Genomic DNA, 27,872 nt, shown 5'->3' on the forward strand with positions numbered 1-27,872 from the left:
GTTTGTAGTGGCCGTTTAAAGCTGGAATCCATAGTGGTGAAACTGCCTTGTCTGTTCGGAACTAAAAAACAACAAATAAGTTATGCAAACAGTTTTGTTATCACGGCACAGTTATTCAAATATCTGAACATACGTTAATATTCGATTACTTGGGAGAGTATTCATTTGAGAATTAAAAATAAATAAATGTAATGCTTTGTCACGCATACTCCTTCCTCCCTCCGGCACTCGACGTCACCGGTCTACTAACCACCGGTCCTGGCAACCCAAATTAAGCACACCTGGACTTCCCCCTGATTACTCTCCCTTTATTTGGTTCTCAGTAGTATTAGTCATTAGTAGTATTAGTCAATGTTCTCTCACGTTCAGAACGCTTCATTTTGTTCATCTGTATTGGTTCATTATTAAACTCCCATTCTCAAATCAAATTTAATTTGTCACATGCGCCGAATACAACAGGTAGACCTTACCGTGAAATTATTACTTCTGCACCTGCTTCCCGGCATATATATATATATATATTTTTTTTTTCCAGGCTTTATCTAACATTTTATGAAACGATCTGTGACAGATCATTTGAATGTAATGGTCCATCATTAAGCTTGATGTAATGGTCTATCATTAAGCTTGATGTAATGGTCTATCATTAAGCACACTATAGAAAAGATGCACTAGTAGCCTAGACACATTTCACACACGTAGCTTGTTATTGTCAGAGTCACTAGTTAGAGGCTCCATGTGTAACAAGTGGGAGAATTCTAATCAATGCACAATGGAATTACAATTACAGAATTAAGCTTGCTAAATGAGTTTGCAATTCAGTTTGGCTAGTTTCTCCCTCTCTGGCTGTCTAAACTTACATGCGACTTCTGATATCAGAATACGAAGATCGCTTCGAAAAGACCGGTCTAAAAACGTACGAAAGTCCGGTTGTGGTCGGATTGTGTTCAGATCTGGCTGACCAGCATTGTGCGTGGATTTCTCCTCAGTCTGGACTAGAGCTGTTGCAGTGACGCATTACAGCCACGCCGGCAGTCACGACTGCAGCCAAATTCCCTGTCACGGTAATCCCAACAAAACTATACAAAAAAAAGCAATTTTTTTTACTATTTTATCAAACCCAGAGCCATTACAAAAAAGGGAGAGAGAGAGAGAAGGGCACAGAGCGAGCAGCTGTAGGCTATTAGAGTAGAGGCCGTGCCGTGTGTGTAAGAATGTGTGAGTAATAAAAGCTTCCGCATGCATGGGAGCATAGGCTTGTCAATAAGGTTAGGGGAAGCTAAGCTTTCCCTAAAGTGCATTTAATTACATTTCCAAAATGATAAAGCTTAATTAGCCTACTCCAGACTATACAAAAATAAAATAATTCAAAATAGGCTACTACACCAGAACACATGATTTGGCCACACATGAACATTAGCTTCTTTAAAATAAAAAAAAAGCTGTTGACTACAGTTATGGCCCATAGACTACTTTCAGGGTGCGGAACCATCTAACATTAAGTTGTACACAACTGAAATGTTCCTTTAAGAAAAAATTACTACTACACTCCTATCAAGCTAGACCACATCCCCATCAGGCTAGACCATGAAGCAATCACTCCTACTTGAAAACGACAAGAGATGTGTCTTGGCTGTCGCAGCCAGAAAGAAACAGGACAGTCGTAAATACCATCTCTGATACAGTGCACCCCTTCCCCTCCACTTGTCTTTTTGGATAGATCAAATGGCACCCTATTCCCTATGCAGTCCACTAAATTTGGCCAAGTGGTGCACTACACAGGGAATAGTGGTGCCATTTGGGACATAGACAGCCTCAAAGACAACGCAGCACATTGCGCTTGTCACCATTAAGTAATCACCAGCCGTCTCCTGAGGACCAATATGTTGAACATTAGTTTAGCTGAGGCGGAACTAATTTGACAAGTTGCAATCATTTTGACTTGCAATAGGTAGGACAGTTTTTGCAAAAAGGATGATCAATGTTTCCATTGATCATCCTTGAGATGTTTCTACAAATTGACTGGAGTCCATCTGTGGTAAAGTCAATTGATTGGACATGATTTGGAAGGAATTGTCCGTAGAGCTCAGAGACAGGATTGTGTTGAGGCAGAGCTGGGGAAGTGTAACAAAAAAATGACTGCAGCATTGAAGTTCCCCAAGAACACAGCGGCCTTCATTCTTAAATGGAAGTTTAGAACCACCAAGATTCTCCCTAGAGGTGGCCGCCTGGCCAAACTGAGCAATTGGGGGAGAAGGGCCATGGTCAGGGAGGTGAACAAGAACCCGATGGTCACTGACAAAGCTCCAGAGATCCTCTGTGGAGATGGGAGAAGCTTCCAGAAGGACAACCATCACTACAGCACGCCACCCATCAGGCCTTTTTGGTAGTGGCCAGACGGAAACCAATCCTCAGCAAAAAGTCACATGACAGCTGACTTGGGAGTTTGCCAAAAAGGCACCTAAAGACTCTGGCCATGAGAAACAAGATTCTCTGGTTTGATGGAACCAAGATTGAACTCGGCCTGGACGCCAAGCATCACATCTGAGAAAACCTGGCACCATCCCTACGAGAAAGCATCTTGGTGGCAGCATTGTGGTGTGAATATGTTTTTCAGTGGCAGGGAGACGAGTCAGGATAGAGGTAAAGATGAACAAAGCAAAGTACAGAGCCATCCTTGATGAAAACCTGCTCCGGAGTGCTCACAACCTCAGACTGGGGCGAAGGTTCACCTTCCAACAGGACAAGGATCCTAAGCACAAAGCCTAGACAACGCAGGAGTGGCTTCGGGACTAGTCTCTGAATGTCCTTGAGTGGCCCAGCCAGAGCCCGGACTTGAACCCGAACGAACATCTCTGGAGAGACCTGAAAATAGCTGTGTGACTCTCCCCATCCAACCAGAGACGATCTGCAGAGAAGAGAAACTCCAAATTCACTACTTTATCATCCAAAAATGCAGCTCACGTCAGCGGGATGGGGTGCCTTTTCATTAAGAGAGATGTCTACCGTGGATCGCTAATATAATGATTATCAAATATTTGTCACGTGCGTGATGTTGACAGCAAGGAACTTTAAGCTCTCAACCGGTTCCACAACAGCCCCGTCAATGAGAATGGGGGCGTGCTCGGTCCTCCTTTTCCTGTAGTCCACAATCTCCTTTGTCGTGATCACGTTGAGGGAGAGGTTGTCCTTGCACCACATGGTCAGGTTTCTGACCTCCTCCCTATAGGCTGTCTCATCGTTGTCGGTGATCAGGCTTACCACTTGTGTCATTAGCAAACTTGGTGTTGGGAGTCGATCAGTCATGAGTGAACAGGGAGTACAGGAGGGGGACTGAGCACACACACACCCGAGGACCCATGCATGCTCAGAGTACACGTCATGGTAATCCGTCTGGCCCCGCCTTGCGAATGTTGACCTACAATGGTCTTACATTGGCTGCAGAGAGCGTGATCACAGTCATCCGGAAGAGCTGATCCTCTCAAGCACGTTTCAGTGTTACTTGCCTTGAAGTGAGCGCATAAGTAGTTTAGCTCGTCTGTTAGACTGTAATGGTTTGCAAGCCCTGCCACATCCGACGAGCATCGGAGGCAGTGTAGTACTTCTCAAACTTAGTCCTGTAGTGACGCTTTGCCTGTTTGATGGTTCGTCTGAGGGCGTAGCGGGATTTCTTACAAGCTTCCGGGTTAGAAGCAGCAGCTCTAGCCTTTAGCTCAGTGCAGATGTTGCCTGTAATAAATGTTTTTTGGTTGGTACATACAGTTACTGTGGTGACGACATCATCGATGCATTATCGATGAAGCCAATGACTGATATGGTGTACTCCTCAATGCCATCGGAAGAATGCCGGAACATATGCCAGTGTGCCAACAGTCCTGTAGCTTAACATCTGCTTAATCTGTCCACTTTTTTTAAATTGACTGAATCACTGGTGCTTCCTGCTTTAATTTTTGCTTGTAAGAAGGAGAATATAATTATGGTCAGATTTTCCAAATGCAGGGCGAGGGAGAGCTTTGTACGTGTCTCTGTGTGTGGAGTAAAGGTGGTCCAGAGTTTTTTTCCCCCTCTGGTTGCACATTTAACATGCTGATAGGAATTTGGTAAAAACGGATTCAAGTTTCCCTGCATTAAAGTCCCCGGCCACTTGGAGCACTGCCTCTGGATGAGTGTTTTCCTGTTTGATTATGGTAGTATACAGCTCATTGAGTGCAGTTTTAGTGCCAGCAATGTGTTGGAGGCTACACCGTGCACCTGGCAACCTTGGCTAGCGCACACTGCGCCCAGGACACGCCACAGGAGTCGCTGGTGCGCGATGAGACAAGGACATCCCTACCAACCAAGCCCTCCCTAACCCGGACGACGCTAGGCCAATTGTGCGTCGCCCCACGGACCTTCCGGTCACGGCCGGTTACGACAGAGCATGGGCGCGAACCCAGGGACTCTGATGGAACAACTGGCGCTGCAGTACACTGCGCCACCTGGGAGGCCCAGCTGTATGTTCTTAATGTCGTCGTTTAGCCACGACTCGGTGAAACATAAGATATTACAGTTAATGTCCCATTGTGATTCAGTCAATAATTTATACGTGCTTTCAGTTCGCCCCATTTATTTTCCAGCGATTGAACGTTAGCTAGCAGGGCAGAAGGCAAAGGCAAATTATTGACTGAATCACTGGTTGGTTAAGAGCCAATAAGGCGGCAGCCATCCCCGCCGGTGCTATCATTCAACCATTATGATCACACTTCCTCAATTTAAATATTATGTGGACACCTATACATTTGGCAGCCAAGCACAATATCTATACAACTAGAATAAAAACCTCCAGGCTATCATAAATCTCAATTCAATAAAAAGGAAAATAATTTTAGGGGGCAGATACCAGACGGATGGATCCCGTTGGAAACAGCCTTCTGTTAAATCTAGACGCTGCTTTATCAAGCAGACAATAGCAGATGACCAACATCAATTGAGGGATATTGACTAATTGTCCCGCTGATGGCTCATCAGGTGTCAATGTGGGCTCTTAAAGTATTAAGATGATTGGATCATCATGTAAGTCAATACATGGCACAAGTGGGGGGGGCTTCACTTTTGTTCTCTATTGCTCCTCAAGCAAAGGGGGAGGCCGATGACATCATGGATCCCCATCAGACCAACTCCTTGAAGTTCAGTTGTGTCTCTGAAGAGGTAGTATTTCCTACCTGTGCAGCTCAGTCATATTCAGTGTTCTTTTCATAGAAAAAAATGCAACTGGATCTTAAATATTGGTTAAATTCACTAGTAGACTAATACTCCTCCAATCAATGGAGATTCTTTGGGCTGCTGATAAGTTCGAGGGGGATCAGCCAGGAAAAGCTGCAGTGCCTTGCTAAAGGCAATTAATATCCAACATATGCTGTTTGAGTATACTTTCCAAGGAAATAGGAGTTTAATTATTGAAATTGGATTCTTAAATGCATTACTACCAGGTTAAAATGACTAGGTTTCTTTGTTTCTTCTAGGCTATTGAACATGGGAATGTTTATTTAAATACTACATATATATAAGTAGGCTTTTAGATTAGGCTAGTACATTCGTCAAGTAATCCGCCCAAACCTGGCTACAAGAAAAGGCAACAAAAGGCACGCATGCTTCCTGTGGCTTGTTAAATCACACCCAGCTCAGATTGTCAATAAACAAAGATGTAGTAGAGGCTGTTTTTAAACCAGCTTAAAAACAGCCAGCAGTGACACACCAGCAAACGCACAGTCAAAAGAGTGGCCCACGAAGGAGTTTGCTTCTGTAGCATTCACTGTAAAATACACCGCTTTGCAGCAGTGCTGTGAAGGGATGAGAAGGTGCATGAGGAGTAAGAGAAGGTACCCCTGTGTATGTTGCATTGGAACACCTGCTTCCTCACCCAACCACAACACCAAGCAACCAACCAGCCATCCCTCCCTGGATACACAGCCTCAAATGCTTAGTGGCAGTAATAGTTACTACACCACACCTGCACACAGTCTGTTTTAAGTGTTTACTCCAAGTTGACACATAAGAGATCCTTCAGCCAAGCAGCGTTAGACACCCGCTCTGCTCTGGGCTCGTTATGGAGAGTCTCAGTGACGAAGTGCACAGAGAGTGACTTGTTTCAGCCCCACCCCGTGACTGGGATCTAGGCAATAAAACAGAGCTAGTAGATGGTGATTCATGTGAATCTAGAATAAAGACAAATTCTTGGACCTAGGTGTGCGTTTAATGCCACACGTATCCACAGCAGAGAGATTCACATTCTGGGCTGAGGGTGCAGATCTCATTCTGAACAAGAACTAATATTTGCTTGATAACAATATGAACACCTAAGTCCAGAATAAAGAGTTACATTACAATCAGTGATTTAGTAAACCTTAAGAGATTTATTTCCACAATGTGAATAATGAAAACTACGCAAGCCAAATACCAAAAGAGCTTAGTCAGATTGAGTGACGCAACCATTATGCTTAATTTAACACTAAATACTTATGGCTGGGGGCAGTATTGAGTAGCTTGGATGAATAAGGTGCCCAGAGTAAACTGCTTGCTACTCAGTTCCAGTTGCTAATATATGCATATTATTAGTATATTTGGATAGAAAACACTGAAGTTTCTAAAACTGTTTGAATGATGTCTGAGTACAACAGAACTCATATGGCAGGCAAAAACCTGAGAAAAACATCCAACCAGGAAGTGGGAAATCTGAGGTTGGTCAATTTTCAACTCAGCCCCTATTGAAGATAGTGGGATGTTGGTCATGTTACACTTCCTAAGGCTTCAACTAGATGTCAGTCTTCAGAACCTTGTTTGAGGCTTCTACTGTAAAAGAGGGGCTCATAAGGGCCCTTTGAGTCAGTGGTCTGGCAGAGTGCCAAAAGCTTGTGACACTCGTTCACAAGAGTGTTAGCTCGCGTTTCATTGCATTTCTAAAGGAATTCTCCAGTTGGAACATTATTGAAGATGTTAAAAACATCCTAAAGATTGATTCTATACATCGTTTGACTTGTTTCTACAGACTAACCTAATTCTGACATTGTCTGCTCCTAGTGAAAGCGCTTCATGAGTTTTGGTTACCAAACACGCTAACAAAAGAAGCTCTTTGGCCATAAATGGACATTATCAAAACATTTGGAACTGGGATTCCTGGGAGTGCATTTTGATGAAGATCAAAGTAAATAAAGTAATTTGACTTCTTTTGACTGCACAATATGGCAGATATTTTTTGGTCTGAGCACCGTACTCAGATTGCATGGTTTGTTTTTTCCCGTAAAGCTTTTTTGAAATCTGACACAGCGGTTGCATTAACCTCTAGGGCATGTGGGACGCTAGCGTCCCATCTGGCCAAAATCCGGTGAGATTGCAGAGCGCCAAATTCAAATACAGAAATGCTCATTATAAAAATTCCGAAAACATAATCTTTAAACCTATGTAAAATATGTTAACTTCTTGTTAATCCAACCATAGTGTCAGATTAATAAAATGCTTTTTGGCGAAACCATACCTAGCCCAGAACATAGCCCAGTTGACAAATTATTACAAACAGTAACCAGCTAAGCAGAAGCGTTACAAAAACTCAGAAATAGAGATAAAATTAATCCCTTACCTTTGATGATCTTCATATGGTGGCACTCAGAAGACATTTGTTTACTCAATAAATGCTCATTTTGTTCGATAAAGTCTCTTTATATCCAAAAACCTTAGTTTTGTTCACGCGTTTTCAGTAATCCACAGGCTCAAACGAAGTCAAAAAAAATCCAAATTGTATCCGTAAAGTTCATAGAGACATGTAAATGTTTATATTCAAATCCTCAGGTTGTTTTTAGCCTAAATGATCTATAATATTTCAACAGGACAATAACGTCGTTAATATAAAAGGTAAACAAGAAATACACTCGCGGGATTGCGCATGAAAAAAGCTCTGTGACACAAGGGTCCACCCATTCAGACTGGTCTTACTCCCTCATTTAGAAGAATACAAGCCTGAAACCATTTCTAAAGACTGTTGACATCTAGTGGAAGGCATATGAACTGCAAATTTAGTTCTAAGTCAATGGATACTAATGTAATTGAATAGAAAACTCCAAAACCAACACACACAAAAAAAAAAAAAAAAAAACTTTCTGAATGGATTTCTCAGGTTCTGTTATACACAGACACTATTTTAACAGTTTTGGAAACTTGTGTTTTCTATCCAAATCTACCAGTTATATGCATATCATATATTCTGGGCCCAAGTAGCAGGCGGTTCAATTTGGGCATGCTTTTCATCCAAAATTACAAATGCTGCCCTCTACCCTAGAGAGGTTAAGGAGAAGTGTATCTAAGGTTCCATGCAAAACACCTGTATTTTCATCAACATTTATTATGAGTATTTCTGTAAATTGATGTGGCTCGCCGCAAAATCAGATGGAACTACTGAACATAAACGCGCCAATGTATACTGAGATTTGATATAAATATGAACTTTATCGAACAAAACATGTATTGTGTAATATGAAGTCCTATGAGTGTCATCTGATGAAGATCAGCAAAGGATAGTGATTAATTCTCTCTATTTCTGATTTTTGTGACTACTCTTTGGCTGGAAAAATGGCTGTGTTTTTCTGTGACTTGGCTCTGAACTAACAATCGTTTGTGGTGCTTTCGCTGTAAAGCCTATTTGAAATTGGACACTGGTGGGATGAATAAGAAGTGTATCTTTAAAATGTGTGCAATACTTGTATGTTCGAGGAATTTTAATTATGGGATTTCTGTTTTGAATTTGTAGTCCTGCACGGTCACTGGCTGTTGTCATATCGATCCCGTTAGCTTCCGTTTGTGGTCAGTTAGTGTTATGATCATTAATGCTTACTGTGAGTACAGCAAAGCACGCTTCCCTGTTGTTCAGCGAGTTCACGTTACAGTGTGTGTGCACAGAGGTGAGTCAGATAGGGTCTTGCTAACAACTGGAAACAGTGACTGAGTTAGGGAATCAGAACATAGACTTAAAGGAGGAGGGAGGCTGTCAGATGGATTGAGAGGATGGAGTCAGAGGTTAACTGAGGCTGGAGGTAGAGAGGGAGTACAGTATCTGACTTAAGTTCAAGCAAGAGAGTGCATCTAAAAGTAGTAATGCTTATGAAGGTCAACGGTACATTGAGACAGAAGAGGAATAAAGAAAAATAGACAATGTGTACATTTCAGGAGGGTTGGAGGGAGGCTCACCTTGCGGTCCTCTTTAAAGAGATCTGCTGCTGTGGTGAAGTGAGGGACAGCGTTCTTACAGTGGGGACACCCTGTTAGGGAGCAGAGAGAGACACACTCAAGGTTATTACAGAATAGACTGACCCTTGGCTCACCCCAACTACCTACCATTAATACCACATAAAGACAACAGGATTTATTGTAATTCAAAACACACAAAACCTAGTGATCATTATGCTCTCTCACATACTCAAACACACCCCCCCCCCTCCAACACTCTCCCGGGCTAGCCTGTCCCTTTCAGAATTACCCCACATTAGTGATGGCTCACTTGTATTTTATAGGGAGATATAAATCCCTTTATTGGAGTCATAAATGAAACCTCCCTGCCGCTTTCCGCGGGCCATCCATATCTGTCCCAGCCACCGGCTGGCTCCCTGAACTCCACCACACAAAAGGTATGCATGTGTGCGCCACCCATCCTCTAGTCACTGTACAGACCAGGACAGGCACATTTACAGCCCTCCTGTGTGGTACACCAGTCTGTTTGACATGCTGCCCACGTATCTAACAGAATGACATCACAGTTCACCAGTGATAAGGTTAGCAAAAAAGGTGACGCAAGCATTAACTCACTAAAAAGGTTTGTTGAATGACATTTTGAAAGATACAAATACATTCAGGTTTCGGGTTCTGTAAACAAAGCCTGGATTGTGCAACACTCTCCACTTCCTCATTTATGGACCATGACTGAAAATACATAATGGTGCAAAAAAATACTGTTTACAACCAATTTCCCCACTTCTTATTGTTGTTGTTATGATGATGACCAGCATCAGAGCTAAGGATGGGCCCTGCCTCATTGACCACAATTCCCTGGCTATGTTCCAAATGGCACCCTGTCTCCTATATAAAACACTGCTTTTGGCTCATAGGGCCCTAGTCAAAAGTAGTGCACTATATAGGGAATAGGGTGCCATTTGGGACAGACCACATTTACCAGGGCTCAGAACGGCAGGAATACCATTTTATACTAAAGAATGCTGGATATGTCAGATAATGACTGCCCCCTTGACTTTCAGCAAGGGGATGCACATCCACAAGAGACGCTTTACCTGCTTAGGGTCAACTACTGTAAGAACTCTTTTTTAAAGTGATTACTGATACCACTTTTGCTGCCACTGACTAAGATTACCAAGTAAGTGAATACTTCTGGATAGTTTGCTTTGCTGCTGAAAATGGACCAAAAAAAAAAGACATTAAATGAGAACCCTCTCCTTTTCACCATGAGAAGGCCTTCAGTCATTTCAGTCCCTTTCACATCAGTAATAATTGATACTCAACAATAGAACCACAGGGAGCTGCAGCAAGCCTTATGCTCTGATTTTCCCATTCTGTTGAATGTGAAATATGTTGAATCTTCTTATGTAATTGGTGTAAGAGCTATAGTAGTAAAAACGATGTGCTGTGTCTCTTCAATACATGCAGGGTATAACATACCAGTTTGTCCGATCCCATCTTGATTCTACACTTCAAATATTAAACTGACAATTCCCAACAAGTCCAATTGAAATATACAGTAGCTTTCTGGTGTAAGCAGAATGTTAAATGTTAATGCTTTCTTATTTACAAATAATTTCCAGTATTTAGCCTAAAAAGGTATGATACAAATAAGCATTTATTGAATTGCAACAAATAACTAGGAGGAAATTCCTGGGGATAGGAGTAGGTAGCGTTGCTCTGATACATGTTAGAGGTAGCAGTTTAGTTCAGAAGATCTGACGAAGAGGAGGCTGCAATTAACAGATGCCCTCCTTTAGCTAACAATTTACATATTGTCTGAAGGCATTAGATTAGACAGTCTTCATGTGTAAGTCAGTAGTTTGATCTCTCAAAGCCCCTAATAGGCGGTTGTTACAAAGAGGATTAGGAGAAGAGGGACAAAAACAGAGAGCAGGTTGTTATTGCTGTGTTCTGCTGGGTCTCCACTCTTCACAACCTCTTTGAAAGGCGTTGTTTTGTTTCATGTTAACTAAGAGGAAGACGGGCGGTGCAGTGATGTGGTCTTTTAAGTCTCTTATCAGACAGGGACTGCAGAGCTTCTTTACTGTCAGCCTGCACAGCCCATGAACCTGTCCTGAATTACTTGGGAAGGAAGGGTGTGCGAGTCCACTGAAAGGATATGAGATGCTGTATTGGCCTGACAATGCTGTCTACTACTCCCCCCCATTGGTACTATAAGGCTATACTGAGCATTGTCATTTTCCACCAGATGGCAGATCTTGGCAAGAAAAAGTCTAGAATGATTGTATTGGTGGTGTAAAACCTTAAACCCTTTTGTTCCTTACGGAGCATAGATCATTTAAAAACAAAAAAAAGTGTAAAAAGTTCAATCAAATGTTGTTATAGCGGACACTAACAAGCGGTGCAGTGTCATCGTCACTAGCAGGATGCTAATGTAGCAGAGACGATTTGGACTCACTGTCTCGTGATGAGGTAGCCCTGCCTGAGACTAGTTATTCCAAATGTCACATTCGTCTTACATGGTGCGTAGAACATGACGAGGGCATGCTTCTTCTTCTTCAAAACTTCCCTGAAGTCCTCCATTCCAAGATGGCTGACACCAGATGGCTTGTCTTCCCAGGACTGCTCTGGGGGAGGGGGCGCCTGGGGGCTGGGGTCACAAACAATGGAAAAATTGTGGATCAGTTTGAAAAGAAAAGACATTCAGCAACTTTTGATAGCACTAGCTTAATAGAAGGAAAAAAATAAATCTCATAGTTTTAACAGAGGGTTCCAACAATACAAAACATGAGCATTACATCACTGCATCTAGCAGTATAGTAAAGCACCCTCAAAGCAGCTTACTGTTGTTCATTTGCACCATCTAACATCCTCGTGATCTCGCAAGACTTCATAGTCCACTGGAGATAACAGGCATCATATATCTAGCCAGTTAAGCTCAGCAGAGAATGTGACGTGTCAGCCCGAATCCTAACATACTACATCAAGTCAATGAAGGGGTGAGACACACCAACACTTGACTCCAGAAATTGAGAACTGCCTCAGTTTAAGCCCATTTTCCATAAACTAATCTGGAACTGGTGTGTTGACCTGGTCCTAGATCAGTTTGTGCTGAGAATATTACTAGGAATTGGCAAAATAGCACAAACAGATCTGGACCAGGCTTATGTTGACCCTGGGTTATGGAAGGACAAAGTACTATAGAAGAACATGGCTCACTTCTGTAGATATTCAATGATCTTGTCCTTGCTCCTAAGGTGGGGTAGAGTGAACTTTTCCTCTCCCTTCTCAAAGTACTTGACGGTGGGGAAGCCGGAGATCTTGAAGCGGTCTCCCACCGCCTTGTGAATGGTGGTGTCCACAGCTGCCAGAACCCCAGGGCTCTGGAGCAACAAAAGGGCAGGAGTCAGATCAGGATACACCACCACATAGATCAGCTAGTTCAGACTGGATCACAGCACTTAAAGGTCAACTCAGCCCAGTGAGAACAGAGGAGAAAAAAAAAAACTCACAGAAAAGTAAGCACATGCAGTTCACGCCACACAAATAACTCAGGCGAGATTAAAATAAGTTCAAAATACTTTTGGAACATCATTGTAGAGGCAAGAAAAGCCCAAAAACTGTTACTCAGATACAAATTCCCCCCCCAAAACTGGTTGACCCTTCTAGAGTGAGGTAATTCAGAGGCTGAATATAAACCCTGAAAAGTACACCTCATCATTTCTAGAAATACATACACTGACTGAGTATACCAAACATTTGAACACCTTCCTAATATAAAGTTGCACCCCCCCCCCCCCTTTGCCACAAGAACAGTCACTTCATTGGGGCATGGCCTCCACAAGGTGTCGAAAGCATTCCACAGGGATGCTGGCCCATGGGGAACCCAATGCTTCCCACAGTTGTGTCAAGTTGGCTGGATGTCCATTGGGTGGTGGACCATTGCTGATACAAAATCCAGCAGTGTTGCAGAAGAGCGGAACACAGCAGATCGGGGATGGAAGAGATAATTGTTCCAATCCCCATGCGTTCTCTGCTGATTTGTATTGGCCTGACCCTGGCTCTGGGCTGGGGAGTGTAGAGGGCAGACACACCCAGCTAATCAGAAACACATAAGGAGCTCTGACAGCACCAGCCAAGTAGAAGGGTTTAACTCTGTTCTGGTGTTCACTTCAGGCAATATCTCACAGCTGGGGTTTGGAATAAATTGGTGTTGAAAGGCTTCAACAGAAGTATGCACATACATATAAATACACACATCACAAGCACTGTTTTTAGAGCGTTGGGCCAGAAACTGGAAGGTTGCTGGATCGAATACCCAAGCTGACAAGGTAAAAATGTGTTCTGCCCCTGAGCAAGGCAGCTAACCCAGTGTTCACCGGGCGCCGAAGACGTGGATGTCAATTAAGGCAGCTCCCCGCACCCCTCTGATTCAGAGGGTTAAATGCAGAAGAAGCATTTCAGTTGGACAACTGACTAGGTATCCCTCTTTCCCTGTTACATACACCATCGTACTTACATTTGTGTCTTTGAGGTATTCAGCGGCTTCCTCATACTCTGGCTTCATCTTTTTACAATGGCCACACCCTGCGGTTCAAAACACAAAAACAGACATGAATAGCTGAGCGAGGATGACTTAATGCTAGGGATTCTCACCATACATGCCCATAATCACATTATAAGTGGCCTTATAATAGAAACAGAAGAGCCTCTTGAATGAATCAAGCCATTCGCAACACTATGTTCTCAGTAGGGCCTCATCCAAGTACATTCAATTAAAATTCTCCTCCCCCCCACCTGTTTTCAACTTACCATTGGCAGTTTTACTATATTAAAAATGTAGAACACCTAATGTTGCCCAACTTGTGCTTTGTTTACTTAACAAGTCAGACACCAACACGCAGAACTAATGAGCAACATTCTCACCTCGTAATCAAGTGGGTTATTTCCCTAGAAGGGACAGTAAATTGTAAGACATTTATCAGAGTGAGTTAACTCCCTGAAGTATAAGCCTGAAGGATATAGTCATGTCTGTCCACTAACTATAGGCATGACTCCATCCATATGGCAGGGTGTAGCTGTAGGAATTGAAAGGTTTTGTCCTCATCACCTCTAGCCAGTGTAACGGGAGAAAACAGTGGAACTGAGACCAGTGACGTGAGAGGATAATAGGACTAATGTTCCCCACAGCGCAAGCTCGTCAACACAGCTGTAACATTGAATTCCAGCATCATGAATAAATGCAGCGCTTTTATATAAAAAAAAAATAATTAAAAAAAAAATTAAAAAATGATGAGCTCAGCATCTTATTTTTAGAACTGAAAAAAAGTTCAGATTCTGAACTCAATATTTGTAACCAGCATCCACTAGAGGTTTTTGTAAGGCCTGTATTGCCTAAGCTCTGAAGAGCAGAATGCATGCTGTGTTTGTTTTCTAATAGCATTGCTGTGCATGGCTGGATGCATCTGCTAGATCTTAAGTTGGCACATGGCCGTTTTGAATATGGCAAGGAACAGTCCTCAGTAACATCTGAACTCCACATTACACTGTTGCATGCAAAATACTTAGTGTTTAATTTGAATCTTTTGTAGAATTGTCAGACAGGATTTGTGGAGGAAAGCACTGCCTCTGACCTTAAAAGAAAAGTTGTTTAAAAACAGGAGACAGAATAATAGTGCTTTATTGCTTCATCTTCTGCATCACCTCACCTCTGCTGGTTTCATCACCTTCATTTAGTGTCTGGGAAAGGAGAGGAGTTTTGGGGGAGGGCTAAGCTACATGAAATGTTGATTCACAGCAGGGGAGTGTGCATTTCCTTTTGGAGTGTTGAACAGAAAGACTTCTTGGGTATTAAAATAAGGCTGCTCTGCTGAGTATGGCTCAGTGTGTGTCTGGCCATGTTTCCTCCTATCACTGGTCTGAATAGACTAGTGGATGATGGTAATTTGGCCAGATCCTGTTTTTAACCTTGGTGTGTGTGAACAGGTCTGAGACACACGCCCACATATATCACCAGCATCCGTCATGCTTGAGAGGATCCACCAGGGCCATTCAGACAAACCAGTAATTTGGTCTCTATACATCCTGCGTCGGCAGATGCACACAGACAAGGGAAACTCCGTAAGAGTTTGGACAAACGCTGTTGCTCTTGACCATGAGGCCATTAATCTCACTATGACAGCTTGACCATTAAACTGCTTCCAGGCAAGTGTGTGTTTGTGTGTATGCATTTGGTCTTGCTAGGAGGGGCTCCTGTGTGTGTTTGAGAGAGCTGAAATGTCTGCCTGATGTGCTTATATCAGTTGGTTGCTCTTGGCTTGGGCATCTCAGTGAGTGGCCACAGCAGTTCCCAGTGGAGTGTGACAGCCAGGATGTGCATTGTGAGAGGCAGGGCACCATGGGGCGAGGGTGGGTCGGTCTAGTGGCCTTTCTGTGTTATAACAAGGAGCCATATAAAAAAGGGGCTTTTATCCCCAGTGAGCCATGGTCCTTTATATACACACCACGGGTGGGTACCAGGTTGACAGGCAAAGTAAAGAGGGCCTAAGTGAGGACCAGCCAGGAGGAGGTCATCCGCAGACAAGAGGGAAAGATTTGAAAGTGCTGAAAAACCTTTGATTTTGAACTAGTTGAGCTCGAGTCAAACAAGACATGTGGATTGTTTTCAAAACCTTAAATAGTGCATTAACTAGGCAGGGAGAGCATCTTCATGCAGATTCGGAGTGTAACAATGCACAATTCAGTTGTGCAACTATTGCATTCTAAAATGTGCATGTACAGTATTTACATATATTTGAAGTTATACAGTGAGCCATGACAATCACTGCTTTTCAACTGTCAAATCATTCCCCTGACGTTTACTTGCTTCTCTACTCACAGATCAGATGAGTTTTGTATGAGGATGTTTCGCAATGGAAATCTAAACAGCTGAAGATTTTAACTTTGGCACTTTTACAAAGTGTTTGCTATTGTTACAATGTGTTGCATAAGCTCTAGCAATGACACGATGAAACTTATGTAAAGCGTATGATGTCATAATAACCTGTTACTTTGAGTGTGTGTGTGTGTGTGTGTGTGTGTGGCTACTCACATGGAGCGTAGAACATGATCAGGACAGACGGGTGTTCGGCCAGGAACCCATCGAAGGAGTCGTCAGTCAGGTGAAAGACAGGGGAGTCAGTCTCCGACCACTGGACCTCTGGGACCTTCGGCTGGGGGGGCTGGGGACTGGAGAGACAGGCGAGGGTGGGAGTGAGAAAAGAATGATTTAAAGAACTGAGAAGTGAGCTAAAACATGTTTATGAATAGAGGCAGGCCCAGCTGTACTGTAGCGCCTACTCCACCTCACGGCATGTCAGACACATCTGGCCTGTAGTGGTCACACCCATATGACAGAGCCCTCCCTAGCACAGCCAAGACCTTGGAGGCACACAGACACCACTTCTTACAGTCTTTTACTCCTACTAGCCACGAGTCCAGGAGAAGACATACGAGTGTTAACAACCGTCTACAGCACGTGTAAATGAGCCTAGGAGGTTGAATCTGTTTTCATGTGCAAATGGGATGCAGCTACAGATTGACAGCTCCTGGACAGTGTGCTCCAGAGTACTGCATGTCATCGCCAATATATTCAAGTGCACAGCAGGTGCATACCTATTCACAGTACTCATTCATAGCCAGATGTCCAGCTCGTTTCTAGGCAACATCAGGTGCACTTCCTTATTACTTAGCCTACTGATGCCTGCTGCAGTACCACTTTGTGTGCGTGTGGTGTTCGTGCCCCCTTTCATAACGACAGACAGCCCATAATGTCACCATGGAGGAATCTAAGCACCAAGCTCTGCAGTGTTTTTCTCCTCTGCCCATTCAGGTTCAGCTCATCTTGCAGAGGTGATGTGAGGACATCCACAGAGGCATGTAATGTTCACTAAGGATATTGGATCATTAACTATTAGTACTACAGACCTCCTAGCAGGTCATACTGGACCCTAGAGGAAGACTGAGTCAGGATCATTTCTACAGTGTGTACGTACAGGTGTGTGTATGGGTATATACCGTGGGATTGTTTCTGAAGTGGTTAGTGTACTCCAAGGAGAGGAAAGCTGTCATGCCTTGAAGCATCTGCCTGCGAGAACCACTGGAGACTCAGTTTCCGCCGTCTTTGTTCCCTGCAATAGCTGTGAAATCTGCTCTGTGCCCTTTCAATAGACTAGAGCACGGTGAACAGTCGAGTGTGACAGCCAACCGGGATCAGAGTGAGTGGGCACATTTAATTTATTTTACCTTGATTTAACTACGCATGTCAGTTAAGAACAAATTCTTATTTTCAATGACAGCCTAGGAACAGTGGGTTAAGTGCCTTGTCCGGGCAGCAGAACAGCTCTGGGATTCGATCTTGCAACCTTCCAGTTACTAGTCCAACGCGCTAACCACTAGGCTACCTGCCACCCCACAAAGGGGTGAGACCACAGGGTAGGTTGATAAACTCTGTACAGGTGTAATATGCCACTTACAAGATACTTTTATCCAAAGAGTTACAGTACGGCAAGTATACATACTCATTTCATTGGCCTAGGGGTTGCTAACACCATGCTCCTACCAACTGAGCCACACAGAAACATGCCAGAGTTTTCCCAGCTCTCTAACTCGTGGTCAGTAAATCCTCCTGACCCTATTTTATGAGGGGAAGTGATGAAGGAAAGGAAACAGTTAAACTCACTTCTTCATCCAGTCAGTGATGTCCTTGGCTGTGCCCCCATAGTTTTCATAGTGGTGCCGGAACTTCCCCTTCCTAAAAAGGAATATAAAACATTGCTGGCATCAGTACAGTATCACCCAGAATAATTACTATATTTAGGAAACCCACTAATCCATGTCACGCGTGTTGCACAACATTCTGAGTTCAGCTTCTAGAAGTTCTAAGAACGATGGAAAAACTACAACGTAACCTACTGACTTCACTGAAAGAGTTGACCTCTAGGAAAGTGCATTTTATGTCCAGAGGACATGTTTCTTCAGTGAGATACAGAGAGATCGGGGTCACTTGTGGAAAGTCGAAAGTAAATGCTTTGTGACAAGTTAAATTGAACATGAATTGTTTTACCCCTTCCTTAAATGTACCACTAGTTAAAAGAGCAGAAGTACATGTCCATTGTCCCCTCACCATGTATTATAAATAAGCTAAAAACAGTAGCTAAAATTACAATTGTGTGGATATCTATGTGGGTCTTCCCACACAGAAACGGATCCTCATGTAACAGCTTCTTTATCCTTTCCGATCTCCTGAGACAAATGAATCAGCAGCGGAGGGTAGGGAGCGAGGAGCACTAGCTGCTGCAGCTGAACAGAATGCCTGCAGATCATGCTCATCTGTAGGGAACCGTAAACATCGGGCCAATGGAATGTAAAATTCAAAACAGCAGCCGTACAGTATTAGTGCCACGCATCACACGTAGTTTAAGAGGCACAGAGGGAGAGAGCTTGGACGCTTACCTTTGTTTCAGTTCAGCAAAACTGTTGGAAACACTGGACATGCAGGTATAACGCATTATGATACAGCTATCTAACGAGTTAGAAAACACTTAAAGCCTGCAGGTAGAATGCTATCAAACTGTTTAACTGTGTGCCCTTGCTCTCCTTAGATACATTTTCTTTCCGGTACAGAGTGGGTGTATTTGAAAAGGAGCTTGAACAGCAAGACTGAAAGACAATTCTAGAAGCAGCAATGATTGGTTCCTGGGCTAATGCACTCATGTTTATCAGTGAGAGAAACTTATTACTGTAACCAATGGTACTGTATGGTTGTTAGCCCCACCTCCCCCCTGGGCCAAGGACTCTGCTTAATTAGCCCATCAATAATTAAAGGGCTAACAGAGAGAGACGATACAGTACTTAACACGGAGAGGACAATGCTGCTAAGTGTTGAGGCTGGGCTGGAGGTAGAGGTTGGCCTGAGATGAGAGCCTAACGCCAAATTGGAGAGGATTAGGGCTGGAGGCTTGAGAGAAACACTGTTTACAAGAGACCGTTTGAGTTGACAGAGGTGATCTAGGGTCAGACTGAGCGCACTTTGAGTCTGTCGTGACAGTTACTTCTAGGACCCCCTGATGTGTGACGTCTGAGACTTGGGGACGTTGATGCAATGCAGAGGAGAGAGAAAGCCCAGACCAACCTCCTTCAGATGCCCAGATATCTTTGAACCAACAGCCAAGGAACCCACTAGACACCAGGCCTATGTCCTCCCCAGCCAGCCACAGCCCCCCATTGTGAGCCTGCTTCAAACAGAATACGTTAAGACCCAACCAAAACCGCAAAGAAACTTTTAAGTGATAAACAGATTCAGAACATCTGGAGCAACACTTGCCTCCTGTAAGGAAGGAAGGGGGAGTGAGGTCTGCCAGTGCCTACAGACAGACCCACCACCTCTACCTTCTCTCCATCCTACCTACATTCCCCACTGCTAGAACACTCTGAAGCCCTCCCCGCTGCTGCAAGAACCCTCTGAAGCCCCCCCCTCTCCTCCCTGCTGCGAGAATTTCTGAAGCCTTTACTCCGGAGTAGGCAACTAGATTCAGCCACGGGACGATTGTCAGAGCAAATGGTAGGACCAGACCACAACTAGGCTTGCCTGTTAATGGAAACAGTATGACTGATTGAGTTGTGGTGTGTGCGCATTTACAGTGGCCTATAGCGAGAGACTCACTCAAAGTAGCAGAAGGTCGGGTAGCCCTTGACATTGTACTCCTGCTTGAGGCCATCAAACTCAGCTGGGTGCACGTTCATCCCAGCCAGCACCTAAAGACCAGACACACAGGGAGCGCGCACACAGTTAATTCATCATAGAAACACAAAGTTCCACTAAATGAAGAGGATTCAAAAAAGGAGGGGAAAACATGTAAAACAGAATGACACCTGAAAACCAGATGTTAGATGAAAGGGGACAATGAAATATGCATGGTAATAATCTACCTAGGTTAGCTTTCAAAGGGCAATTCAAAAAGCTCAAAGCAACCCATCTGCCATATCTAGTTCAAATCTGTGAGGTTCCCTGCCTTCATAACGTGAATGTTTCATTACTTGGGTGTCGACTCAATTTGGACTCTTATGAAGACTTGGCACATACTCAAGCTTGATGAGGAACTAAAATAAACTTCAGGAGAAATTATCATCACAGATGTAGGAAGAGGATTTAGGGAAAAATGTGTTGGATCGGATGACTTGGCTGACCGTTGTTTGCGCAACAAAAATCACTTTTCGCACACCACACACAGCCAAAACAGAACACTCCACATGTGTACATGAGCTAAATGCATCGATTATGCAAATCTCTAAACAGGAGACTTCATTTATTCACTCATCAGCCTGCCTTGCTGAAATTAGACAAAGTATGTGTCCCAAATAGCACCCTATACAGTGTACTACTTTTGACCTGGGCATGTAGGCACTTTAAAGGGAATAGGGTGGTATTTGGGACGCACATAACACCTTCAATTAGAACCCATTCTTTTCCATGAGGCACACACACACGGAGTGATTACATTGTTTTCTCTAGAAGAAGCCTCTCCTGTATGTTTAAACACTGGGTGTACTTTCTCCCTTCAGACCCTCGGCTGTGAACACTTAGTTCTCTTACAGAAGATGAATCATGCAGCAAGGCGTGTTTCTAAGCGGTGGCTGGGTGTATTTTCTCCCCAGACTTTCTGCTGTGCCTGCTTTGCTAGGGGATGAGCGTGTTAAACAGTCTGTGTTTTTCTAGGTGGTCACATGGGGGTTTCTTACGTGATTTCGATCTGTGGTTGACTAGTCCACCTCTTTGTTGAGACGTTTTATTTCAGCCCAAGAGCCCCGTTGCCTAATTGTTTTGTGCACCCCCCCAAAATAAAACATTATTTTATATATTATTTTAGAAATAACACCCCAGCTGTGCACATTCGGTAATACTATATGTATATACACACACGGTATGGTACAGAAAAATACCATATGAAAATCTAGATACTGCCCCAACCCTACTCTGGGGAAGTACAGTACCAGTCAAATATACACCCATTTAAGAGTTTCCTTTATTCTACATTGTAGGAAAAATCCTAGAGCTCATTAAGGGACATCTCTACCACCACATCACTTCCCAAGTCTCTGCTTACTTTTGTCAAAAGTAGTGCACTATGAAGGACATAGGTTGCCATTTGGGACAGGGCATACGTTTAGTTCTGAATCTTGACAGTTCTGATGTACAGTACCAGTCAAGTTTGGACACCTACTCATTGCAATGTTTATCTTTACACTGTAAAAAAGTAGTGAAGACATCAAAACTATGAAATAACATAGTAACCAAAAAAAGTAGCCACCATTTGCCATGACAGCTTCGCGCACTCTTGGTATTCTCTCAAACAGCTTCATGAGGTAGTCACCTGGAATGCATTTCAATTAACAGGTTAAAAGTGACATTTGTGGACTTTCCTTTCTTACGTTTGAGCCAATCAGTTGTGACAAAGTAGGGGTGGTATACAGAAGCAGTCCTATTTGGTAAAAGATCATGTCCATATTATGGCAAGAACAGATCAAATAAGCAAAGAGAAACTACAGTCCATTACTTTAAGACATGAAGGTCAGTCAATTCGGAAAATGTCAAGAACTTTGAAAGTTCAAGTGCAGTCGCAAAAACCATCAAGCTCTGATGAAACTGACTCTCATGAGGACCTCCACAGGAAAGGAAGAGCCAGAGTTACCTCTGCTGCAGAGGATAAGTTCATTAGAGTTACCAGCCTCAGAAATTGTTCAGAGTTCAAGTAACAGACACATCAACTGTTTAAAGACTGCATGAATCAGGCCTTCATGGTCAAATTGCTGCAAATAAAATCACTACAAATAAAATCACTACTACTGGTCTGATGAGTCCAAATTTGAGATTTTTGGTTCTAACTGCCATGTCTTTGTGAGACGCAGAGTAGGTGAACGGATTATCTCTGCATGTGGTTCCCACCGTGAAGGACGGAAGAGGTGTGATGGTGCATTGCTGGTGATTTGTTTAGCAGTCAAGGCACAGTTAACCAGCATGGCTACCACAGCATTCTGCAGCAATACACCATCCCATCTAGTTTACGCTTAGTGGGACTGTCATTTGTTTTTCAACAGGACAATAACCAAAACACACCTCCAGGCTGTGTAAGGGCTATGTAACCAAGGAGGAAAGTAAGTGCTGCATCAGATGACCTGGCCTCCACAAATCACTGACCTCAACCCAATTGAGATGGTTTGGACCGCAGAGTGAAGGAAAAGCAGCCAACAAGTGCTCAGCATGTGGGAACTCCTTCAAGATTGTTGGAAAAGCATTCCTCATTAAGCTAGTTGAGAGAATGTCAAGTGTGCAAAGTTGTCATCAAGGCAAAGGGTGGCTACTTCCAAGAATCTCAAGCTAAAATATATCGATTTGTTTTATACTTTGTTGGTTATTACATGATCCTATGCGTATTATTTCATAATTTTGATGTCTTCACTATTCTACAATGTAGAAAATAGTAAAACCCTTGAATGAGTAAGTGTCCAAATTTTTGACTGGTACTGTAGATAAAGTGCTTCATCGCCAAACTCCTGAAGTATCCCTTTAACCATGATCACTTAACAGAGCTTCAGTGCATTCAAAGTAGCTTTCTACCAAGAAGTGGGGCTATGGTAGACAGGCAAGCAATTGAATACTTTATTAAATTTGACTGGCTGAACGGATTTGAGCCGTCTTCGAACCGAGAATGTTTGGGACATAACTACTTGACAACTAACCCAAAAATGAATTCAGAGACAGGCAACAAAGTATTAAGATTTTCACGCAATGAAAATGAGTGAGAGGAGTTTACTTACAAATTTACCCTTGGTCTCTGTAGCTGCCTGTTGAAATACGGGCTGCATCCTCTTACAGACACCACACCCTGTAGGAAAAATAACAGAAGACATTACAGAAGCTCTAAGGACTCATCAGTCAGCTTGTCAACATACTGAATAAGAGGATCATCTCATCATTCTATCAAGGGACCAGTAAATATGAACAGAACTTTGTAGTAATGCATGATTTATCAAGATGGACACAACACAAAAATAATACTGCAATATTAACATTCATGCCAAGGACCCAGTGTTTTTCCTTTATACAGCTACAAAGGGGCAATTGTTAAGATTTAATCTTCATGAAAAAGTTGGAAATAGTTTTATTTTTAAATTTTAAAGTATAATCTAGAGCTTCCAATTTGGCCAGAGGAGCCTGGTTGAACATTTCATGAACAATTTTATTCAATAAATCTGATTATCAAAATCAATGACAAGCTGCAATGGTAGAGTCTAGCACTGAGGGAAAAGGAAAAATCCAAGAGAACCTTAAGGGACTTCCCGCTACCACCACATAATCTTACACTAAGCAGAGTTTTGAGAAGTTAAGTCCCAAATGGCACCCTAATTTCCAATGAAATACACTACTGTACTATGAAGGGCATAGGGTGCCATTTGGGACAAGACATAAGTTTCATTTCCCATCTTGACGGAGTTCACTGATGTACAGTACCAGTAAAAAGTTGACGAACCTACTCATTCCAGGGGTTCTTCATTTTTTACATTGTAGAATAGTGAAAATATCAAAACTATGAAATCATGTAAAAAGTGTTAAAATCAAAATATATTTTATATTTGAGATTCTTGAAAGTAGCCACCCTTTGCCTTCACAGCTTTGCACACTTGGAATTCTCAACCAACTGAGGTAGTCACCTGGAATGCATTTCAATTAACAGGTGTGCCTTGTTAAAGTTAATTTGTGGAATGATGCATTTCAGCTAATCAGCTGAGTTGTGACAAGGTAGGGTGTTATACAGAAGATTGCCCTATTTGGTAAAAGACCAAATCAAAGTTCATATTATGGAAAGAACAGATCAAATAAGCAAAGACAAACGACAGACTTGGTCAGTCATTTCAGAAAATTTCAATAACTGAAAGTGCTCATGTGCAATCTCAAAAAACCATCAAGCTCAATGAAACTGGCTCTCATGAGGACCACCACAGGAAAGGAAGAGCCAGAGTTACCTCTGCTGCAGAGGATAAGTTCATTAGAGTTAACTGCACCTCAGAATGCAGCCCAAATAAACGCTTCAGAGTTCAAGTAACATGCACATCTCAACGTCAACTGTTGAGGAAACTGCATGAATCAGGACTTCATGGTCAAATTGCTGCAAAGAAACCACTAAAGGACACCAATAAGAAGAGAATTGCTTAGGCCAAGAATCAGGAACAATGGACATTGGAAATCTGTCCTTTGTGGTCTGATGAATCCAAATTTGAGATTGGTGCCAACAGCTGTGTCTTTGTGAGACGTTGAGTAGGTGGTGAAGCATGTAGGAGGTGGTGTGATGGTGCTTTGCTGAAAACAGTGATTTATTTAGAATTCAAGGCACACTTAACCAGCATGGCTACCACAGCATTATGCCATCCCATCTGGTTTGAGCTTAGTGAGACTGTCATTTGTTTTTCAAAAGGTCAATGACCCAACACAACTCCAGGATGTGTAACAGCCATTTGACCAAGAAGGAAAATGATTGAGTGCTGCATCAGATGACCTGGCCTCCACAATCACCGGAGCTCAACCCATTTGAGATGGTTTGGGATGAGTTGGACCGCAGAGTGATGGAAAAGCAGCCAAGTGCAAAGCATGTGGGAACTCCTTCAAGACTGTAAGAAAATAATTCCAGGTGAAGCTGGTTGAGAATGCCAAGAGTGTGCAAAGCTGTCAAGGGAAAGGGTGGCTACTTTCAAGATTCTCAGATATATTTAGATTTGTTTTACACTTTTTTGGTTACTACATGATTCCATAGATGTAAAATAATAGTGTAGACAAACTATGAAATGACAATGCAGAAAATAGTAAAAAAAAAAAAAAGAAAAACCCTGGAATGAGCAGGTGTCCAAACTTGACTGGTACTGTATATTCTATGCAAGTCATAAAATATGATATACCAATAGGCGCCACTTGCTCTTATCCTTACTCTAAACTGCATTGGTAGGAGCGCTTATCATAAGTAAATGTGAACTCAGGTGCGTGTCGGTCTGTGTATGCGATGACTCACATGGGGCGTAGAGCATCATGAGGATCGGCCTCTCCTCCCTCTTCAGAAGCTTTCTGAAGTCCTGAGTGAGATAAGAGAACTAGTGATCTCAGAGGTCATCGTGCACAATGTTAACTGTCCTTTTCCCTCAGTGTGTGGCTTCCTATGGGTCACTAAAATCAAAGCGACCGGTGTCATCTTTAAAAACCAAGTTGTTTTCCGACATGACGCTAGTCCCTCATTGAAGATGGTGTTATGTCAGACGCACAATTTCCAAGAGTTATCACAACACTGATACTGACAAACCTGCTCATCAATACACCAGAAGTAGACAGTGTTTGAATAGATGCCTTTGATAGAGAGGAGATGAGGCTTCACTTAGAGGGTGAGCTCTATTTCTTTAGTCATCCTTCCTCATACTCTCATTCAGTAGAAGCTGCAGACACCCCTCAACACCCCCAGGCATGGTACACCACCAAGTAGAGGAGTACAAAATAGGATCTCAAGTAATCAAAATAACTTTCCTGTGTACGCAGAGCTGGGTTCTGATTGAGCGTCAGCCTCGCTGTTGGAGAGCTGTCTGTGAGAGTGCCAACTGCAGTCAGACCAAAGCCCCATTAATAGATTGTGTTTGAACTTGACTGAAGTGAACTGCAGAGATTCAGCTTTCTGGTGTAGTCTACTTTTATGTGTGGTTTATATATTAATCTGTGTTGTCAGCTTGGGATGCATCAAGGTTGGAGGGTAGAGTGGACAGAATCTCTCGGCTCACAACTTTGAAGGGATGTTAAGGCATTGGTCTGTGGGTTGATGGTAATTAACGAGACCGGGCCTCAAATAATATTTAGGGATTTTCTGATGGTTTCAAAAGATATTTAGAAGTAAGTATTTTGAAAATACAAGTACTTGAAAATCAGAATGTATTTGGAAATACAGCTGGAAAGCTGCCATGAATTTGAAAATACAAATACTTAAATACTCCATGCATTTGAACTTAGTTCTGTTTGTCCTAGGGGTATTTAAAATAAATGTATTTGGAAACAGGTATTTGCAAATAGTAAGCCATTTATATGATTTTAAAAATATTCTTTCAAATAGAAGTAGTTGATTTTCAGCCACACTATTTGAAAATACATTGAAAAGTATTTCAAATACGCCCATTTTAACCCAGGTCTGCCATCTCAACCCATTTCCGTTCTGAACTGAAGAGTGTCCATATCGTGCCAGTAAAAACATGACCATGCAGATGCACCTTGTTGTAAGACAACGTGTTATTTCTGTACTTACTTTTTCAGTTTCTACATGAACAATATCTTTGGCTTCTGGGTTCTCCTCCCAAAGAGGGGCTCCTGTGGGGTCTTTTAAAAACGCCACCATGGACTGGCGAGAAGGAGCACGTGAAAGAGAGAGTAAACATTTAGCATACTGTAACAGATTAACGTGAGGTTAACCCTAGAGTCTAGACATAGTGCTAAACAGAGACATTCCATAATTTATCCCAGTCTTCATATTAAACCAAACAGGAGGAGTTCTAATAGATGGCAGATGGCATTAACTTCCATCTCAATGTTCATCCATCCATCGTAAAGTAACCATGTAAGCAATTTCCCCACGTTCACGGTTCATAATGAGTTTGATAAGCCTTCCAGGCCAACATGAAGAGCCATATGCCTCCAGAGACAGAAGGTAGGACAGGAAACATTATTCACCCCTAACTAATACACTTCTACTGACAATGACACAGCAGTTAAATCATGAAACATTTTCCTTGATTTTGAAGAATGAATTCTATAAAGACCTTAGTGAGAACCCTCATCTTAACGTATCATGACCAACTAGGCTACTACTAACATGTTCAGATTATAGAGGTCTAGCAAAGGCCAGTCCTAATAGTGCAGACAGTACCTTTAATACAAGACGAGCAACCAGACTGACAAATGACCATCAACGTTGAGTTTAAAAGGGGGGACCCTTTACATTATGACAAGACAGCTTTCTTAATGTCCATGAGTATCGATGTGCTCACAGGCTCATCCCCAGCCAATGGGCTGGCTAGCCAGGCCAGGGAGACATCAAGGTCAACCCCAGAGCAGAGCACTCCATTACTCCAGATACTCTTATGCCAGCACCCTGATTATAAAGCACTCATAAACCCATTGGATTATCAAGTCTTGCCTAAGCAGGACTCTGTCCAATTGGCATCATGTAGGAAGAGAACCATCATAATATACAAAAACAGTAGGAGACAATGAACCCCCGTTCATTTAACCAGGAAACAAATATTACTTGAATAATTGCAATGTTTCATATTAATTACTGTACTGGTGTCTTCCTTAAGTCAACATTGAAATAAATACATTATATTACTGTTGATTGAGACCTTGGGGGACAGTGGGACAATGAGTCAGTAATTACCTTGTATGTAGCAGGCCTGTTGTATTCTGTATGGAATGTCCCATCTCTGCAAGAGACAAGCACATTGTTCAATCAGGGAAGAGAAGTAGATGACTTTGTTTAGCATGGCATGACTCCCTAGAGAACATTCATACATGTCATTCTCTTCTGACAGGTGGCATCACA

At 42.7% G+C, this 27,872-nt stretch overlaps 1 protein-coding gene across 1 annotated transcript in view; it reads right to left on the minus strand.

Moving 5' to 3' along the window:
• The window catches only part of LOC110520270 (protein disulfide-isomerase A5), a 50,205-nt gene that overhangs the window by 4,644 nt on the left and 17,689 nt on the right, over nt 1-27,872 (minus strand). The window contains exons 5-15 of the mRNA XM_036974745.1: nt 27,708-27,753; nt 26,580-26,672; nt 25,314-25,374; nt 23,071-23,138; nt 19,919-20,010; nt 17,936-18,007; nt 16,307-16,443; nt 13,736-13,803; nt 12,436-12,599; nt 11,736-11,866; nt 9,214-9,284 (exon numbers count right to left, since the gene is read on the minus strand). Of these exons, the coding sequence (XP_036830640.1) occupies nt 9,214-9,284; nt 11,736-11,866; nt 12,436-12,599; nt 13,736-13,803; nt 16,307-16,443; nt 17,936-18,007; nt 19,919-20,010; nt 23,071-23,138; nt 25,314-25,374; nt 26,580-26,672; nt 27,708-27,753 (1,003 nt within the window). The remainder of the gene's footprint in view (nt 1-9,213; nt 9,285-11,735; nt 11,867-12,435; nt 12,600-13,735; nt 13,804-16,306; nt 16,444-17,935; nt 18,008-19,918; nt 20,011-23,070; nt 23,139-25,313; nt 25,375-26,579; nt 26,673-27,707; nt 27,754-27,872) is intronic.

The sequence above is a fragment of the Oncorhynchus mykiss genome, chromosome 3, assembly GCF_013265735.2.
Source record: "Oncorhynchus mykiss isolate Arlee chromosome 3, USDA_OmykA_1.1, whole genome shotgun sequence".
NCBI classification, from domain to species: Eukaryota; Metazoa; Chordata; class Actinopteri; order Salmoniformes; family Salmonidae; genus Oncorhynchus; species Oncorhynchus mykiss.